The 20,331-nt window shown below is 39.4% G+C and overlaps 1 protein-coding gene across 7 annotated transcripts; it reads left to right on the forward strand.

Annotated features, from left to right (window-relative positions):
- The first annotated feature begins 4,000 nt into the window (after positions 1-4,000).
- LOC137246504 (putative nuclease HARBI1) lies at positions 4,001-9,419 on the forward strand. Of its 7 annotated transcripts, none has more exons than XM_067777602.1 (4): positions 4,996-5,471; positions 6,676-6,988; positions 7,082-7,449; positions 7,504-9,419. In XM_067777602.1, exons 3-4 carry the CDS (start codon positions 7,122-7,124, stop codon positions 8,085-8,087), a joined length of 912 nt encoding a protein of 303 aa, XP_067633703.1. In that variant the 5' UTR covers positions 4,996-5,471; positions 6,676-6,988; positions 7,082-7,121; the 3' UTR covers positions 8,088-9,419. The 7 variants fall into 7 exon arrangements, with proteins under 7 accessions (XP_067633709.1, XP_067633703.1, XP_067633705.1 ...); XM_067777604.1 differs by having other exon boundaries at positions 6,676-6,851; XM_067777608.1 differs by lacking the exons at positions 4,996-5,471; positions 6,676-6,988 and adding an exon at positions 4,001-4,039.
- The last annotated feature ends 10,912 nt before the right edge of the window (positions 9,420-20,331 follow it).

Raw genomic sequence — 20,331 nt, forward strand, 5'->3', positions numbered from 1 at the left:
GACGAGATATTTGAACCTTTAAAGCTGACCTACAAACGGCAAAACCAATTCCCAGGTACAGGGAACAAACACGTAGCCATAAAACATACACAAATAAACGCGCAAGGTCAACAAGAGCACACCAAAAGCAAAAAGACTTTAACCTGCCACAAACTACCGCACCAGTCACCAAGGCATAAAAACAGGTACATACAAAGCAATCCTAATGCAGGTATAACCACACAGGAACGCTACACAAAACAACCCCATTTGGTAGCATCTACGCCAATACCTGAATGTAATATAAATACTGCACAACTGATAACAAATTAGAACGATCAACGACACTTAAGATGGCAGCACAACAATCATCAACTACTCACCCTGTCGGAAAATCAACAACACAAAGCAGTTAATTATAACCGTACCAAGAACTGAGTTTTTTGACATTTGTGTTCAACATTCGAAGGAAACCAGATATAAAGAATTATTGAGTTTTGTTGTACTTAAGTAGGATTTAAGCGAAGCAGCCGAGTATTCGATAAAAAGTTTAAGCTTACAAATATCGGCAAATTCGTCGAAGCTGGATCAAAAGTGGAACACTTCTGGAAGACATAAGGAGCGATTTTTGAATAAAAACTCGGAGTGGCTTTCGGGTCCAGACTTCACATTTACAATAACGGTGGATTCAAAGTTGCCATCAGACCAACCAACCACTTCTTCAGTTAACTTCGGCCCCGGAAGACGAAAGAAGGACTTTGTTAGCTGCAGTGAAAAAACCAAACGGCGTCGAGTGGATGACCTCTTGCAATCTAGAAGTCCTGGTGAGTTACTTTATGCGGCAGAAGTATCAACGCATATGTTCGGCAACAGAAATGTTGCTAACATTATAAAAAAATTACAGGAAACCACTCAAATATCCGGAAAAAAGATGACATGTGATCCAGATGCAAGATGCTTGAGCAATGTAGAAGCTTTAGCATACTACGTAGATAGCAAGTCGACGACTCATGGGTACAAAACGACTCAGAAGTTGAGCATCAAGGCAGACCATAAGGTTTATCCATCATTTTATATTCTAAGAAAAGCTAAGGCAGAATGTTATCCAAATGAAATTGATGTGGGTGAAACACGTGCGGAAATAAAAGTCCAGTTCGTATTAGATAAAACTGTTGAGCGTTTAGTTTTAGCAAATCAAGAAGTTTTTGTTAGTTTATTACCTACAAACTTGACGTATACTTTAATCAGAAAGTGGGGTTGCGATGGAAGCCCTGGCCATAGCACATATAAGCAAAAGTTTACATGCAGTTCTGACACTGATGAGTTTTTGTTTATATTTTCTTTCGCTCCTCTTCAATTACAGGATGAAAAAGGTAACATTGTTTGGCAGAATCATCGACCTTCTTCTACCATGTATTGTCGTCCAATTAAATTTATTTTTTCTAAAGAAACAAAAGATTTTATTGTTTTTAAAACGAACAAAGTTTTAGAGGAGATAAATGCGTTGTTTCCAACAAAGTACATGCTCGAAGAATACGAAGTTTCCGTAAATCACAATATGCTTCTAACAAGGGTTGACGGAAAAGTTTGCAATGCTTTGACTGAAACTTCTTCCGCACAAAAGTGTTATATTTGTGGTGCCACTCCAAAAGATATGAATAATGAGTTACGGGACTTTACGCCTAACCGAGATAATATTGGTTTTGGTTTGTCTACTCTCCATGCATGGATAAGATGTTCTGAATGCTTGCTTCACATAAGTTATCGCCCCGAAATAAAAAAAAAATGGCAGCTTAGGAATGAGGCAGATAAAAAGAGTGTAAAGCTACGTTCCAACGAAATCCAGAATAAATTTAAAAGTGTACTTGGATTGATAGTAGATAAACAAAAACCAGGTTTCGGCAATACCAATGACGGCAACACTGCTCGTAGATTTTTCGAAAATTCTGAGGCTAGTGCTGAGACTACGGGATTGGATGTAACGCTCATCAAAAGATTCGACAATCTCCTTCGCGCATTAACATCTGGGTACAATATAAATATCCAAAGATTTGAAAAATTTACAGTCGAGACTAAAAAACTATACGTAGATCTCTATCCATGGTTTAATATGCCTGTTACAATTCATAAAATCTTAGTGCATAGATTTGTAGTCCATTCAATTTAAGTACAATAAGGTAATATTCTTAAGTCCTTTAAATTTTTTTGGATCTATGTCACTTATTCACATGAGTTACTGTATATGAAGTAAAATTTTGGAAAAAAATTTAAAAAAAGAACATATGGCTGGAAAAATGAAGTAGTTGTAATAAATGACTGCATACGAAACGGAAAATCTCATAAAATAATTTTGTCAAGCTAGCTTGTTCTACAAGAAACACTGTGCGCTGGGTGACTACGGTCTCCAGATATAGGCCAAACCATGGACCCGGATACCCCTAGAATGTGTGTGTATTATGGATATCAAATGAAAGCTGTTGCTGAGAGATCTAAAGTTCATTTTGATATTCGATTTAGTCGCATCAACCTGGCAGAACTGATAAATATGCATGCGAAGCCGAAATAAAGACAGGAATTAATAATACCCACATACCTATTTACATACGTCCTATTCGATTTTCCAGAAATTTCGTATATAAATTTGCCTATATTAGTATTTACGATGCTTTTTCCGGGAAATATACCAGAGACGGACTGGGACTGGGATTAGGACTAGGACTGGGACTCGGAGTGGGACTGGGACTGAGACTCGGATTGGGACTGGAACAAAATACATACCACCCTCTGGCACTGGCAATAAGAGATGAAGAAGAAGGAGAAAAACTTGAGAGAAGAGAAAAGAGAGAAGGAGACTGAGAAAGAGATAGAATGAGACGAAGATGGAGATGAAGCGAAAAAGGCGGAGGGGGGAGTGAATAAAAAGATTAGGAAAAAGTGTAGAGGGGTAGGACAGAGTTAGACGGAAAAGGCTTATTAAAATGTATGCAGAGAGGCCAAATTTAGGGCAGAACAACGTCTGCCAGGTATGCTAGTACATACATATATCAGTCGTTTCATCTATTATTAGAGAGTAATAATTCTTCTGACAAAATTCAATTATGGATTTATAATTTTCTGGCCCTGTTATTTGAGTTATTATTTTCTGTTCTTTAATTCAGTTATGCAATTTTTCATAAGCATATTTAAATGATCCATAATTGCAAATGGCAAATTGTGCTTGGCAACAAAACAACTTAACTATATATTTTCTACGAAAAATTTTAATTTTTTTTGTACGTTCAGAGCTGCTTTGCAAATGACTTGAAGTGTAGTGCTGTATTTTACAAAAATGTACCAAATATGTCAATGTAGTACCAACGTACTTTCGGGAAGCGAAACGTACCAAAAAAAAGTACAAATGTACCATGATTATCATCACTGGTATGGGGTGACAATATTTGTTGGCAGTGTGGAATTGTAGCAGGGTGGTATTCGATTAGGATTCACAGATGTTTAATGATGATTATATGTTGAGTTCTGCTTGCCGTTCGCGCTTTATAAATCGGTATATATCATTCTTAAATATGATGCGGCTTGTAGTGGTGGTGGGAGTAGCATTCATTTGCTTTGCGATTTCGTCTGCTATGGTCTTACCCTTAATGTGCGAGTGGCCAGGGACCCACATAATCTTAATTGTATGTGGATTCCTAATAAGTGTGCTTCTGATGTAGTCGATTATGTATTTAGAGCTGTTCAAGTTTTGTATCGCCGAAAAGCAAGATAGACTATCGGAGCAGACTATAAATTTATCCTTATTTTTCGTGGCATAAATGACCGCGTTGTAAATTGCTACTGTGTTACGGTCTGCTGCTACGGTCTACGGTTACGGTCCTCTTAGGATCGCGCGAGCACACCTAGTGATGGGGCGAAAGTGGCGATATCAAAAGTATCGAAAGCAAGAAAAAACCAGATCTGCGATCGCTAGCGAAAATTGCCATGAGTTTCCGGCAAGATAAAAAAGTGGAAGGGTGGAAAAATTTGGTGATCACAAAACATCCTTCCCGGCTGTGCACATACGCAGGTAATTGTCCAGACACTAGGGAAGAGTCGATAGCGCAAAGCACCGAAACCGTTCTTTCCGACAAATCTCGTTTCTACGCGTCTATTTTGGGTGGTAATAAACTCTGCACCGGTTGTGTTGTGTGGACACAAGGTCCAGTTGAAGTAGGTCGGCGTTCGCAGTCACACTTAGTGAGATAAACCTCTTCCTCTACGTTTACGAAGGACACTACCACCTGCGGAAAAGCGTCCGACACCACCTCCGCCTCCAGGGCCAGCAGTACGCTGCCGCGTAATACAATCAACGTCAAAGAGCCAAGTCATCCGGCTCATACAGGGTAGCGCGAAGCTTTATCGCCACCCGGTTCACTCGGTTACCTCGACCCAAAGCGCCCACCACCACCAACGGCGCCTACTATTATCACGGGCATCACCATCAGTAGTACCTCCGCCAATCCTTCCATTAGCGCCAACCACGAGCGCAACAACCACCAGACGTACCGCCACCACCAGCTGCAACGCACACAGCGGGGCCGCGAACATAGGCCTGCGGCCACTAATGTTAACACCTACAACAGGCGGTACCACCGACAACAATGCTAGCCGCATCTTTATCAGCTACGTCCATACCGGCTATAACAATACTAGCGCAACCCTATCAGCTACGTCCATACCGGCTACAACAATACTAGCCGCATCTTTATCAGCAACGTCCATACCGGCTATAACAATACTAGCGCAACCCTATCAGCTACGACCATAACGGCTACAACAATATTAGCCGCATCTTTATCAGCTACATCCATACCGGCTATAACAATACTAGCCGCATCTTTATCAGCTACGACCATAACGGCTACAACAATACTAGCCGCATCTTTATCAGCTACGACCATACGGGCTACAATATACCAGCTACAATGACGACCACAGGGCAGCGAACATAGGCCTGCGGCCAGGCCAATTGCGACAACGAATATCAGCGGTTAAAGCGGTGAGTTCGTTCCAATACTAAACTAAATATACGTATGTGTAGCCTCAACCTTGTTCTTTAGCAAGCTGCATCCACTTGTAGTAAAGTTAACTCATTATACCATGCAAAAAAAAGTAGACGTAACGTAAAGTGAAGTAAAGGCTCCATTACTGATACTTAGCATAGACTTGACTTGACTTGGCGTAAACTTGGCAACTTAGCAACGATTATACTCCACTTAGCGCATACAATCTGGCATCATAATCAGCTGTTTTCTAGCTGTCATTTTATTGTGAAATATTTGCTACAAAAAGTGATGATTTTTAAACAAAGTTAATTTTTAGTACTACAATTAATTTATGAGTGTAAAAATTGTTTGAAACAATCAGTAACCGTTCATTAATGGTAATAACTGATAGTGTAGTTCCGTAGTGGCATATTTTTGGTAGAAGCCATCATTGCCAATTTTGTTTGACCAAAGGTACACAAATATTATTAATCGTGCAAAAGTATAAAGATTAGTGGTAATAGTCTAGTTGAGGGGTCGACTGCTAATACGCTACCAAAAATATCGAGTGAGGTGTCTAAAGACGTGAATTAATCTCGAGAACAATAATCCGAAGGCGGAAAAGAAAAATTTTATCTCTGTCCGGAGATATTTGCAGATGAAGTTGGCGATTTTCATGTTGTTGTTGTAACCACCAAAAAATTGTCAACATAAGTGTTTTGCGCGGATATAGTTTTGGTCTCCAAACCGGTGTTGGACCCACCCAGGGTAATTTTTTATAAGCGCGGCCGAAGGCCTCCAATGCAGGAAAGTGTTCTGGAGGGACCCGCGGTTAATTTTTCGGTTTTTCGTTAATATCTTTTGAACGAGTTAAAATTTTTATTTTCCGCCTTCGGATTATTAATACTGATGTCAAGACGTATCGTTTGACACCTCCCCGATATTTTTGGTAGCTTATTAGCAGTCGACCCCTCAACTAGACTATTGCCAGATTAGTATAAAGAAATAATATCTAATATTAAAGGAAGGAATATATGTGTATTAATGTGCATCATGTTTCCAAACCTACAAAAAAGATGGAGACTGTTCCTTGTGCTTCACTATTCTTTCGACATCAACTTTATATTTTAATTTGGGTAGTAGTGCAGTTTAGGGGCCCACCCTAAAGTTGTGCCAAGATTTTCGAGTGAGGTATCAAAAGACGCGTATTAATCTCGGGAACAATAATCCGAAGTCGGAAAAGAAAAATTTTATCTCTGTCCGGAGATATTTGCAGTTGAAGTTGGAGATTTGCATGTGGTTGTTGTTGTGTGTACCCCCAAAAAAATTGTGCACCACCGTGGTGGTAGCCACGGCTATACACCCGGACTTGGCATGGCGTAGCCCAGGGTTATTTTTCATAAGCGCGGCCGAAGGCCGCCAACGCAGAAAGTTGTTCTGCGCAAAAATACTATGGTTCCCAACCCCGGTTTCGGAGGTACCCGCGGGTCTTTTTTGGGTTTTCGTTAATATCCTTTGAACGAGTTAAAATTTTCATTTTCCGCCTTCGGATTATTAATACTGATGTCAAGATGCGTCGTTTGACACCTCTCTCGATATTTTTGGTAGCGTATTAGCAGTCGACCCCTCAACTAGACTTTTACCTAATATTGATTTAATAATTATTTCGTTCTTCAAGGTCTACATACATTAGCAAGAAAATGGACCCAGACGCTTTCCTGGATTTTGCCTTTTTAAACGTTCTCCGTATTTACCAACAACAGCAGGCATCGAGAAGAATCCGCCGGTGGGCTGTCCACCCAGCAAATATGGATCGAAACACCAACGGATATTTTGCAAGGGTGTTCTTAATAAGTAAGGAAGATGACGATAAACTGTTCGGCCTGACCAGAATGCGTCGCCCAATTTTCGACTTGCTTCTTAGTTTGGTTAGGGGATTTCTTGAAAACCCCAAGCAGCAAATTTGTGCTGAAGAGCGTATAGCTATAACAGTAATATAAATGAAATCTGCTTTTCATACATATATACATAATATTAAGGATTAACGAAAAAGTACATTTACATTTTCTTTTTTTTTTGGTTAGGTATCTCGCTCACGGAACTTCTTTTGAATTTATTGCCTCCATGCATAAGTTAGGAAGGACCACTGTACGGAATATAGTGCTGGAAACCTGTGAGGTATTATGGAACGTTTTATCTCCAGTGTACCTCAGTGAACCGTCCACGTCACAGTACCTGGACATTGCGCAAGATTTTCTAAGGCTGTGGAACATTCCAAACTGTGTGGGAGCTATCGATGGAAAACACATCGCCATCAAATGTCCCAATAATTCGGGGTCATTATACTTCAACTATAAAAAATTTCATAGTATAGTACTAATGGCTACTTGTGATGCAAAATACACATTTACTTCTGCTACTATTGGAAGCTATGGTGGACAAAGTGATGGAGGTAGTCAATCCCATTTTAAATGTTTTTAACTTATCTGATTTCTTCTTTTTAAAGGTATTTTCCAGCAAACCGCGTTTGGTCGTTCACTGCTTCAGAACAGTTTGCCATTACCTCCAAACGCTCCTCTTTGGAATGGTTCAGGTGTGGACTTCCCTTACTTTTTTGTAGGGGATGCAGCATTCCCTTTGAAGGAGAATTTAATGCGTCCTTACCCTGGGAATCAACTACCACATATCAAAGCCATATTCAACTACCGTCAATCTCGAGCACGTCGAGTAATTGAAAATAGTTTTGGAATTTTAAGTGCACGCTGGCGTGTTTTACATAAACCTATAGAGTCTTCCCCGGATCATTGCGAGATAATAGTTTTAGCCTGCCTAGTCCTACACAATTTTATCATGCTCAATGACCATCATCGCTGGTATTGTCCGGATGATTTTGTAGATACGGACAACTCTGAGCAAACACAAAACGGAGGATGGCGTATTGATGTAGAGATTGCAGGTGGCCCATTGCCTTCAATTACGTCATCTCGACGAAACGCTTCCACGGCTGCATTCCGTCTCAGAGATATTTTAGCGGATTATTTCATTAATCAAGGAGCAGTTCCCTTCCAGAACAGATTAAGTCAATTATAATGACTTCCTATGGAGCTTCTAAAAAATGTGGATACGGCCAACTTCACCTCTACATCAACAAAAATTATACTAATACAATGAAAATATACATCTAAGAATATAACTGAAAAGTTTTAAATATATTTATATTAATGAAAATCGGTTACGATCCCTGATGTGTATGACCTAAAAATTAATAACTATTTTTGTAAATTCAAGACCGAAATAACTATTTTGTAATAAATTTTTACAAAAATTCTTATTTCGGTCTTGAGGGCGAAAAATTATAATTAATTTATCCTTTTACTTTTACTATAAAAGTAGAAAATAATAGTTTTAAATTTTTCCTTTTATAAAAGTCAAAATAATAGATGTTTTTTTACCTTTCCCCTAAAAGTAAAAAATAATATATAGTTTTTACTAGTCCAAAAAGTAAAATTGTTTTCAATTATATTTGACATTTATACGAAGAGTACTTTTAACTATTATTTTTGACTTTTATAAAAAAATTTTAAAAATTACTTTTATATTTGAAATATGCGCGTCAAAAGAAACGGGGCTATTGTTTGTATTACACGAATTCGATGCCACTAACAATAATCTTTGTAATTATTGTTATGAATAATTTTTCATTGACTATAAAAATAAAAAAACATCAAATCTCGAAAATAACTATTAATTACGTTCCTTGGAAAAACTGATCTCATAGAAATAAATATCACCTTCAGTAAAAATAGATATAATTTTTATTATTAACAAAACTAAATGTAATGACTTAAAATAAACTATGTTCATTTAATTTAAAAAAAAAAAATAAAAATGTATATGGTAATAAATTAAAGTTAAATATAATTCAAAAAAATAAAAATAAAATAATGTTCACTGGTATTATGTATATGGACCTGCAAAGCCTTTATTCATCAGGCTCCAGCTGCAGGTCCATCACTGCCGTTGTTATCACTTTGATAGCCTTTGCTTGTTTTCGCTCCCCCATCTCGCTTATGGCAGCAACAATCATGTCACCAAACGACCGCAGCCTTCGGTTTTCTCCCAAGCGCTCCCTTTGCACATCTTTGAAGAGCTGGCACACTTCACGGAAGTCTTCTTCACAGCTCTTCTGTTGCCTCTTTCTTTTTGATGTTTTTGGCGTGGACGCCACTAGGTCAACCGAGTCAATACCCGTGTCTCCTTCGACTAAATCTTGCGTAAACGGAAGCGGCGATGGTGGAGGCGGTGAAAACAGCAGCGACTCCTCTAGTGACGGGTACCCCTTCAATATATTATTAGAGCATCGTGTTCTAAAAAAAAATATATTTTATTATTGTATTCAATATATTTAATATAAAAGTACTTACGGTCTTGGAGTCACGTGCACCTTTAAAAACTCCATATTTGGAAATAGATACCACCTTCTGTGTGCAGCTGCAGCACTTCCGGAAGGGGCATCAAGATTGCGCAACTCTCTTGTGTAGCGCTCGCGTAGTGTCGTCCACCGCTTGCTACACTGATCTCCTAAATTAAAAACCTAATATTACGCAACAATTAAATTACTCTAGTTTTTTATTTACCTGTTGCGTGAAGCTCCTGGCCTATTTTTGTCCAAGCCGCCAATTTTTTGTCTGGGAGCTTGTAGCTTGGACAAGATTTATCGTAGAGCAATTCCTGCTCGTGCACCAATTCAATTAGTCGTTCGTCGTTAATCATTCTAAAAAGGAGAAAATATTGCTTAATAAATCATACTAAACTTAATAAATCATACTAACAAGCATAACTTACATTTTCTGGAATAAAGCGTCCGGTTTGAAATTTATTTTTAAATAAATGTCAATTTGTATGACAAAATGTCGGTTTGAAATTTATTTTTAAATAAATGTCAATTTGTATGACAAAATGTCAAAATGAAATGGAAACAAACAAATGGCATCTCAAAATGTAAACGTCACTTAGAACTTACATAGAAAATCAAAATTCAACAGACTTCTAAGTCAAGTTAAGTTTTGAGTAATCAGTAACATGCAATGTTAATTTAACAGAACTGTAAGTGACAGTTCTCAAGCCAAGTCAAGTCTATGCTAAGTATCAGTAATGGAGCCTTAAGGAGGTTTAATTAATTTATAAGCATAAAAAAAAAGAAAAAAAACAAAACATATCTTAATGGTCATAGGTAGGCAATTTGTACTGCCCGTGAAACAAAAAAAAAAGTTTCAGGTATTAAAAGTTGCTTTGCGTTACAGTAAAATTTTACTATTACTTTTTAATTAATGCAATTGTTGCGGATATGTTTTTGGAATGAGCAAAAGGTATTGATATATACATGTATTTTTGAGTAGGCTAGTCTGATCTAATATTTCCTGGTAGAAATAGAGATTTATTTTACCTTTCGCCCGACGTTTCGCTGAATATTTCAGCCTCTTCAGGGGTTACACTATTTTTATTTTCAAATACATAAATAAAGAAACAAAATGTAACAACACATAGAAATTAACATGAAAACATTAAATTACACTTACAACAATATTGGACAATAAGAACACACATATAGAACTAAAATATCAGTACCACCCTACGTGGTAGCCTTGTCATTACTAATTTATTTATTTACTCAAGCATAGCATGTATGCAGCGGCGATATTGTCGCTGTCCTCCTTTCTGTTCATCGTCGTTTGTCTGTTGTTTAAAATGTGCAAGCTTTCAAGTGTGTATCTCACCATCTCCCTTTTTTCGTTATCAATAATTTTGGTGTTCGTGAAATCAGCTGTATGGCCACAGTTGAGTATGTGCTGTGACAGTGCAGTGCTGTGTTTTTGTTTTCTAATATCAGCTGCGTGTTCGGCAATGCGAACACCTAGCGCCCGCTTTGTCGTCCCAATGTATGTTTTATCACAGTTTTCGCTCTCCTTTCCTTTACATTCTATTTTGTATATCACGTTGTTTTGTTGTTGCTTGTCTATTGGAGTCTTTGTTTTTGTGTATATTTTGGACAGTGTATTGTTGGACTTGTAAGCTAGTGTGATGTTTTGTTGTTGAATTATGTTGTGATCGACTAAAGGACTGAGCTTAGGAATATATGTCACACTGCGGTATTTCTTAGTGTCTGTTGTTGCTGCGTCTGGTAATTTTTTGATGTGGTTACTGGTTTTTATGATCGCCTGGTTAATCAATCTATGTGTTGTTACATTTTGTTTCTTTATTTATTTATTTGAAAATAAAAATAGTGTAGCCCCTGAAGAGGCTGAAATATTCAGCGAAACGTCGGGCGAAAGGTAAAATAAATCTCTATTTGTACCAGGAAATATTAGATCAGACTAGCCTACTCAAAAATACATGTACATAATCGAACTGATCGCAAAAATACAACTAAATTTAATTACGGAAGGCCTGCCGATATAACGCACACCATTTATTATTTTCCAAAAACAACACAAATTCAATATGAAAAACTTCTACAAACATATGAAGTTCAAACATGGAGAAGATACATGTATTACATTGAAACACTACAGCAAACAGAAACACAAATTGGCGAAACAAACAGAGCAACTAAAATTTCTACTGCGTTGTAAACAGTATGGACTTACACCCAACTACTGCACAAATTCTATGAGGAATGTAACAATTAACACAACATCCGAAAAAATTAAAAAACAAATGGAAAACTGCAAACGTCTATTTCTAACAAAAGCACTTAACATTGATATAACACAAACAAATATTAACATAAAAACAACGAAATATCTACTATATCATACACAACAACAACTCAAAGCAAATTTAAACACTTTAGAGTTTGACGATTTTATGATAAAACAACACATCCAAAGCCAGAAGACTGCAAAAGAAACCGAAGCAACACACAATTCAAAGCTAGAAAGACTGAAACAGGAGCAGATGAGGAAACTGGGAATAAGTAAAAACAACATTTGGTTCGTGAACAAAACCAACATCGTTTTTCCTGAGGAAGTAAAGTGGTTACTTTCGCTCGGGAGAAAGTTCGCGATTCCAACAACAAGTAAGAGTTTCTCACCAATACGTATCATAGCGGAAATGGAGCCAATAATTAAAGATGTAGTGAGAAACAGGGTGAGCAACAACATATTACTTTTTAAACGAAACATCAAACATAACTCCGCCGAAAAATTCATACTTGCAGCATTTAACAAAACAAAAGCATTTCTCAAATCCAACACTAACATTGTTATCACAGATGCAGACAAGGGAAACAAGACGGTAGCAATGTACGAATCCCAATACAAAGACAAAATGAACAAATTATTAGAAGACAAAAATATATACAAACCCATAAGAGCAGATCCAACAGATATGCTACAAAGGAAAAACAACAAAATAGTAGACGAACTTTACAAAACAAAACAAATCAATAAAAGAGAGAAGCAGCAATTAACTAGCACGGCCGCGGCGGCTCCAAGGCTGTATGGACTGCCTAAGATTCACAAACCACAGATTCCCTTGCGTCCGATTGCCCCATAGTTTATGGTACCCGTTACAATTTGTCCAAATACATAGGACAGATACTTAAAACAATCATATCTGAAGAGCATAATGTGAAAAATGTGTTCAATTTAAAAGACAGATTGGCTAATATTAATTTGTGTGAGGAAGATGTGTTAGTTTCGTTTGATGTTGTGTCCTTATTTACAAACATACCTACAATGCAAGCTATAAAAATTATAATGAGAAAATGGGACTAAATACAAAACACAACAAAAATAACAAAAGCAAAGTTTCAACAAATTTTAGATTTTTGTCTTAGAGAAAATAATTACTTCATGTGCAATAAGAAACTATACAGTTAGACTCATGGAATGCCAATGGGCAACCCGCTTTCACCGGCAATCGCTGATATTATTATGGACGATCTTTTCGACAACACCATTTCGAAGCTCAAACAACAACACAATATTGACTTGACATTTATTATTAAATATGTGGACGATGTTTTTGCAATAGCAAAACGCAGTGACGTGAATATAATTCTAGAGACGCTAAACAAATACCACCATAAAATCCAGTTCACTATGGAAATGGAGGAAAACGCGAACATTCCTTTCCTTGATGTTCGTATACACAGAAAAAACAATAATATTAAATTAGATTGGTACTCAAAACCAACGTCCTCTGGCCGCCTAATTAACTTTTTCTCCTCCCAACCAACCAAATACAAAATCAACACAGCGAAGAATCTGATAAATAAAATACTGACCATAAGCCATCAAGATTTCCATGACGCCAACAAAGAGAAGATACATTTGATTTTAAAAAATAATAATTACCCCAACTACCTAATACACGAATTGATTAACCAGGCGATCATAAAAACCAGTAACCACATCAAAAAATTACCAGACGCAGCAACAACAGACACTAAGAAATACCGTAGTGTGACATATATTCCTAAGCTCAGTCCTTTAGTCGATCACAACATAATTAAACATCAAAACATCACACTAGCTTACAAGTCCAACAATACACTGTCCAAAATACACACAAAAACAAAGACTGAAATAGACAAGCAACAACAAAAAAACGTGATATACAAAATAGAATGTAAAGGAAATGAGAGCGAAAACTGTGATAAAACATACATTGGGACGACAAAGCGGGCGCTAGGTGTTCGCATTGCCGAACACGCAGCTGATATTAGAAAACAAAAACACAGCACTGCACTGTCACAGCACATACTCAACTGTGGCCATACAGCTGATTTCACGAACAAAGGGAGATGGTGAGATACACACTTGAAAGCTTGCACATTTTAAACAACAAACAAACGACGATGAACAGAAAGGAGGACAGCGACAATATCGCCGCTGCATACATGCTATGCTTGAGTAAATAAATAAATTAGTAATGACAAGGCTACCACGTAGGGTGGTACTGATATTTTAGTTCTATATGTGTGTTCTTATTGTCCAATATTGTTGTAAGTGTAATTTAATGTTTTCATGTTAATTTCTATGTGTTGTTACATTTTGTTTCTTTATTTGTTTATTTGAAAATAAAAATAGTGTAGCCCCTGAAGAGGCTGAAATATTCAGCGAAACGTCGGGTGAAAGGTAAAATAAATCTCTATTTGTACCAGGAAATATTAGATCAGACTAGCCTACTCAAAAATACAGGTATTGATATTGTTTCTGTAAGGAATAAAGTTTTATTGGTAGTTCAAGTTCAATTGCATTATCAGTTAAAACGCATTAAATTTATATTAAGGGATGCAATTAACGAGTAATGTAAATTAACTTACATTATCAACAAAAAAAAATATTTACTATTTTCTATAATCTTTATCAGTAAACTGTTAAATTTAGTGATAATGTAAGTTACAGTACATGCAAATTTTTATTGCTTACTGCCATCTTTCTAACTGCAGCATGCCCGTGTAAATTGTGAATAATTAATATGGCATCTACTTTATTGCTTTTTTTCATTATCAACCTCAACTCAAGAAGTGAATGCATTGTCGAGTTTAACTTACAAATCATAAAATTTGCAGTGGAACTTAAATTGCTTCATTCTACATGAATATATGTCAAAAATAAATTTATACATATTAAAGTAATATTATTATATACATACATGAAACCTTTCAAATCTGAATTATTTTCTTTGTTCTTTCATTTTATTATTTTAATTTTATTTTTTTTGACTGAGTTGAACTAAACACAAAACAATACCAGCACTGACTGGTACATGCAAAACAGTTTACGTTTCACCTGAACAAGTAAAACGATTTCATTAATTTCACTATAAATTTAAAAGTTCACTTTTTGCCTGAACAGGTAAAACGATGTCGTTAGTTTTACTATAAATTTAAAAGTTCACGTTTTACCTGAACATGTAAAACGATTTCGTTAATTTTACCGTAAATTTAAAAGTTCACGTTCTACCAGAAAAGGTAAATGATTTCGTTAATTTTTCTGTGAATTTAAAAGTTCACGTTTTACTTGAACATGTGAAACAATTTCTTCGAGGAGTATGATTTACCCCAAATTTAGTCTTAGTTGCTTTTATAACAATTTTCTTAGTACATAGTACATATTAGTGTCATTATACTATGTGTTATACCGAATTGATGTTTTGTAAAACTCAAAATAAGTCTACTACAGCAACATATTAATTTTGTAAGGGGGCCCCAATTATCGGAAGTTGTATCCAAACTGTACAGCCCTAAGATAGGTTTGTGAATGAAAAGAGAAAGGGCATTTAACCAAATTTCTACTTTGTATGTAATCTATCTACTATTCATAAGCATATTTATTTACAATTTTTTTTGCACCAAGCGCTTATAACCCTTGTCAAAAAAAAAGGAGGTGACATAAATATAGGTATAGCTTTAAATATTTCTTTCATAGCATATGTGCATACTTTAGTCATAATGATATCTGAATAAACTTGTAATTAGAATGGGAATGCTGGCGTCTACATTCTTTTAGAAGGCACTTAGGTAAAACAGGTAAGGGGCCACCGAAATTCAGGTGCGTCGGTGGCCATGGATTTTGAGGGTGGGATATGCACCGGGCGTCGCAACAACACCCGCGGCGCCCCCAAGATATATTCGGCCCTTTTTGTTTATACCCTTTTATTTGTATTTTTATTTTTTTTCAGCAGTTTTTTTTTGATTTTTGATTTTAGAGTTAGTAACCGGTCATGTCCGGTTCGGTAATTTTTTTTGCGTTCAGTTTTTTTTTGAATTTTTAAATTTTGAATGTTGCAGCGGTCTGTCCGTGACATCCGGTTCGTCCGGATGTTGTTTTAGTTTTGAATTTCCAGCGTTTTGAATTCGTTCTGCGCTTTTTGTCAGCGCCCCAGCCGACAATGACTAGCCACTGTGCACCACCGCATCATGCCGACCGCTTTCCTTACTGGTTCCACTGAAAATGCGTATCCATAACAGATGGCGCCCAACGGGATTTGATGCCTGAGGCGCTGTCGCGCTGATCATTCCGGGTCAACTTGGGAAGTTGACCATCCCGCCAGTCCGAGGTGAGCAGCCGCAGGAGCAGCCACCTGCGTTACGGTGGGATGGTTGGACGGATCAAGTTGTCCGAAGTGATCATCGTTGACAGTTGCTGAGGGCTCCATAACAGATGGCGCCCAACGTGGAGCCTGAGGCGCTGCCCGCGAGGGTCATTCGGGTCAACCTGTGAGGTTGAACATCCCACCAGTCCGAGTGAGCAGCCACAGGAGCTGCCACCTACGTTGTGATGGGATGGTTGGACGGATCACGTTGTCCGGGCTGGTCATCGGGGGCAGTGGCTGACGGAGCCACGGACTTAACGTCAGTTATCCAGACTTTGTATTCACCCGAAGAGGCAGTGCTGCACGCACTTTATTTGTTTTTTGTAATTGGGGTTTTTATTTTGCCGGAATGTTGTCCGTTAGTCGGCTTTGGAAATATTTTGTCCGCTAAATTGGGTTTTTTTTTGTAAAGTAGTTTTTTTTTAGTTTATCTGCCGAATTTGTGTTGTTAGAGTGAGAGTGTGTGTGTATGTGTTGAAAGAAGCCCAGCTCATCCCACGTCCCAGGTGGTAGTTTCGAATACCACCTGGACTGTGACGGGTTGAGCTGGGATTCAGAGTGGCACTCCTTCCTGTCCCACCAGACTGGGGAGCGGTTTCGAAACCGCTCCACCCATTGCGGCGGAGGCAGGAGGGGTGTCCAGTAAGAATGGACGGGAGGCCTCAACACCCCCAACCAGTCCCAGGGGCAAGCCCCTGGAGACTGCCCCTGCGTTGCGGCTGGGCGTGTTGAGACCAACCCTCGTGTGCCTGGAACTGACCCTAGTGGCCCCAACCAGTATCGGAGGGGGGCCTTAAGACCCCCTCGCATTGCGGTTGGGAGCACTAGGGACAAGTATGAATTAATTTATGTAATTTTTTTTTACCTGTAGCCCGAGTGCCTTCGGGAAGGGGATGCCAGCTTCCCATTGATCACTTGCACTATATATTTAACTTAACTACTAATTTTCTTTCAGCTGTTTTTTTGTCTTTCGATACGAGCATCGATTATTTACTGCAGTTATTCACGCGATTTTTCTTATATACATTTTTATTTGACCCCTAACTGCATTAAGCGGCAAAAGTTTTTTTTTATCAAAACTACCACATAAGTTACATTTTTTTACGGACTATGTCACGCGAGCAGTCGTACGGCCAACCGGGCCGAAATACTCCGTTCGGGAGTGCGGGAAGCTTTCGGGGGAGCCAGAACCGGGGCGGTAATAATAGGGGGGCTTTCTCCAAGGCCAGGCGTCCCTTGGTGGTGCACACCCCAGTAGGTGGACCATATGGAGATCCCGCGGGAACAAACAAGGGCTCGGACCTGACTGACCCTCGCGAAAAATTGGACAGACCGGGAAGCAACAGTCAATTGAACGCACCCCTATTAAACGCGCATGATATCTCGGGGCTAATGACCAGTGTGTCGACCTACGCTCCAGATGGAGCTGGTACTTTACCACCTAATTATGGAATGGGAAATATAAGAGAAGCTGCAAGTGACCGGACGAATACTCCAGGGATCCAGAACGAAGCTACTCGTGGAGGCTCGTGGGTTGACGTGCTACACCAGCTGCTCCAGGCTTCGCAGGAGGAAATGCGGAGAGAGATGGGGTCAATCAGAAACAATATGGACCAGCTCGACGCCGCCCTCGAATCTGCACAGCAATCAGCGAATCAGAACCGGAACGCAAATAGGATGGACCGTAAACCGCTCCAAACAGTAGTACCACCAATGTACCCTGCACCGAGCAGCGTAGTAGTGAAACCGCAGGAGTGGAAAATCGCGTTCGACGGCACTGGAAGCGTAGCCGATTTCCTTTTTAAACTGAACACCTTGTGTGAGCGGCTACAATGCACGGACGAACAAATAATGGCTAGTTTCCACCTGTTTCTTTCCGGGCGGGCCGAAGAATGGTACTGGCTTTTCACGAAACAAAACCCAAACGCGACTTATGCCTTTTTGTGCTACTCATTGAAAAGAGAGTTTGGCACTTTGAAAACTGACCACGAGATCATGATGGAGATCTCCATGCGCAAGCAGAAAGCAAGTGAGTGCTATGACGTGTTTCACACAGACATAATCTCCTTGAACGCGCGCTTAAGAGAACCCATGTCGGAGCTTCTACTGATTGACATAATAATAAGAAACGTCAACAGTAGCCTTAAGTTGATGCTTTTTAACGCAGATGTAAGGACCCTTCATGATCTACGCGATGTAGCACGCAGAGGTGAACAAGTGCTGAAAGAAAGCAAGCTGTTGGGAGCCACTTACCCAGGACGGCATGTAAACGAAGCACGCGCGACAACCCCAGACATGAGGAGGGAAAGCGAGGACGGCGAAATGGATCCACAAATAGAGGCGCTGGAATATCGACGCAACAGAAGACCGGACTATTCGGAAATCCAATGCTGGAATTGCCAGGCAATGGGGCACTCCTATATATATTGTGAGGAACCCATAAAAAATCCTTTTTGTTTTAAATGTGGGTATAAGGGTGTATTTACTCGTAAATGCCCTAGGGACCATCGCAGGCAGGGAAACCAGTACCCGAGCGAGAAGGCGGGGGAACCTCGTTCGGCTTCATAGCTCCCACACCAGCCAGTGCTCGAGGCGTCGTCCCGTGCACTGAACCAGAGGGTGAATCTCTGCATGGAGGTGATACGCTTCCGAGGTGCAGTAGTACCCTGGCAGAAGAGCCCTCAAACATGATAATAACTTACCCTGACAGTACGGAGAATTCGAATAGTTCCGAATCCGAGAGTCAAACGTCCTCATCCGCGATGGGCGAGCGTATCAAGATTCTGCGACGCCAGCATAGGGATGTCGCGTGCCAAACGCATTTTTCACCAAACCCTGAAGAAAGGGAACATAGGTACGAACAAATAAGAAATTCCATTTTTGAACAATACCCGGTGTCGGACAATATTTTGAAGTGTAGGAAGAGATACCACAGGAGAGTACAGGAGCGTAGACTGCCGCAAGCCACCACGTTAACGCTTACAGAGGATGAAAGGCCTCTAGTAAAGGCTAAAATTAGAGATAGCTTTCTTGTAGGGCTGTTGGACTCGGGAGCCAACGTCTCCATCTTAGGGAAAAATGGATTAGAATTCCTAGAGGATAACGGCTTCGAATATAAGCCCTTACACGCGTTCGTATATACCGCGGGCGGCAACAAGCAAAAAATTTTAGGCTCAGTATCCCTACCAGTCACCTTCACAAAAAATCACAAAGGTTATTCGTTTTTACCTTGATCCCTCATTGCTCCAAGAAGCGTACTTCGGGGTAGATTTTTGGAGAGCATTTGCGTTAGCTCCCGAAATATTCCCAAGCGTAGAGTGCATAGAGATTAGACTTGAAAAGGAAGAGGAACTTAACCTCCATGATTGTCACCAGAACGAAAATTAGAATTGCAAAAGGTCATCGAGACGTTTCCTTCGTACGAGAAGTTAGGCCTAGGGCAAACTAAATTAGTGGAGCATCACATCGACACCGGTGATGCCGTTCCCATAAAAAGCAAACATTTCCCTCTTTCGCCACCGAGGCAAGCCGAAGCTTTTAGCGAACTAGACAGGTTACTCGAATTAGGAGTTATAGAAGAATCAAACTCCCCGTGGTGTAGTCCTGTAGTACTGGTCCGGAAACCAGGTAAAGTTAGGCTGTGCATAGATTCCAGGAAGGTCAACGCGGTGACTAAGAAAGAATCGTACCCCTGCCTCATATCAACGGCTTATTGAGCAGACTGAAAGATACGCATTTTATTAGTGGCATTGATCTGAAGGACGCGTTCTGCCAGATCAAATTGACAGAGTCCTCCAAGGGAAAAACAGCATTCCGGGGAAGCCTCTGTACCACAATGGACCGCTGACTATGAGTAGGCTAATGGAAAAGGAAATCGCTTCGCGTTTGCGAGAGAACGTCTTTGTCTATCTGGACGACCCGATGGTATGCAGCACTAATTTTGAAGACCACCTGAAATTGCTAGCGGAAGTGGCCCAATGTTTGAGAGACGCAGGGCTGACAATAAACGTGAAGAAAAGTAAATTTTGTCAGAAGGAAATACGCTACTTAGGGTACTTGATAGGCAGCGGGTGTCTGAAAGTGGATCCGGGAAAAATAGAAGCAATGCAAAACTTCCCGATCCCTAAATCCCCTCGGCAAGTGCGTAGGTTTGTGGGCATGGCGAATTGGTACAGGGCGCTTATTACCAATTTTGCTGACTTGGCAGGTCTCTTGACCGACTGTCTCC

Source organism: Eurosta solidaginis, chromosome 3, assembly GCF_040869045.1.
Source record: "Eurosta solidaginis isolate ZX-2024a chromosome 3, ASM4086904v1, whole genome shotgun sequence".
Taxonomy (NCBI): Eukaryota; Metazoa; Arthropoda; class Insecta; order Diptera; family Tephritidae; genus Eurosta; species Eurosta solidaginis.

Bases quoted from the DNA above. Each gene is read 5' to 3' on its own strand.
- LOC137246504 (XM_067777608.1), top strand. From the start codon at position 7,122: ATGCATAAGTTAGGAAGGACCACTGTACGGAATATAGTGCTGGAAACC. The intron at 7,450-7,503 runs GTAGTCAATCCC...TTCTTTTTAAAG, and splicing joins TGGTGGACAAAGTGATGGAG to GTATTTTCCAGCAAACCGCG.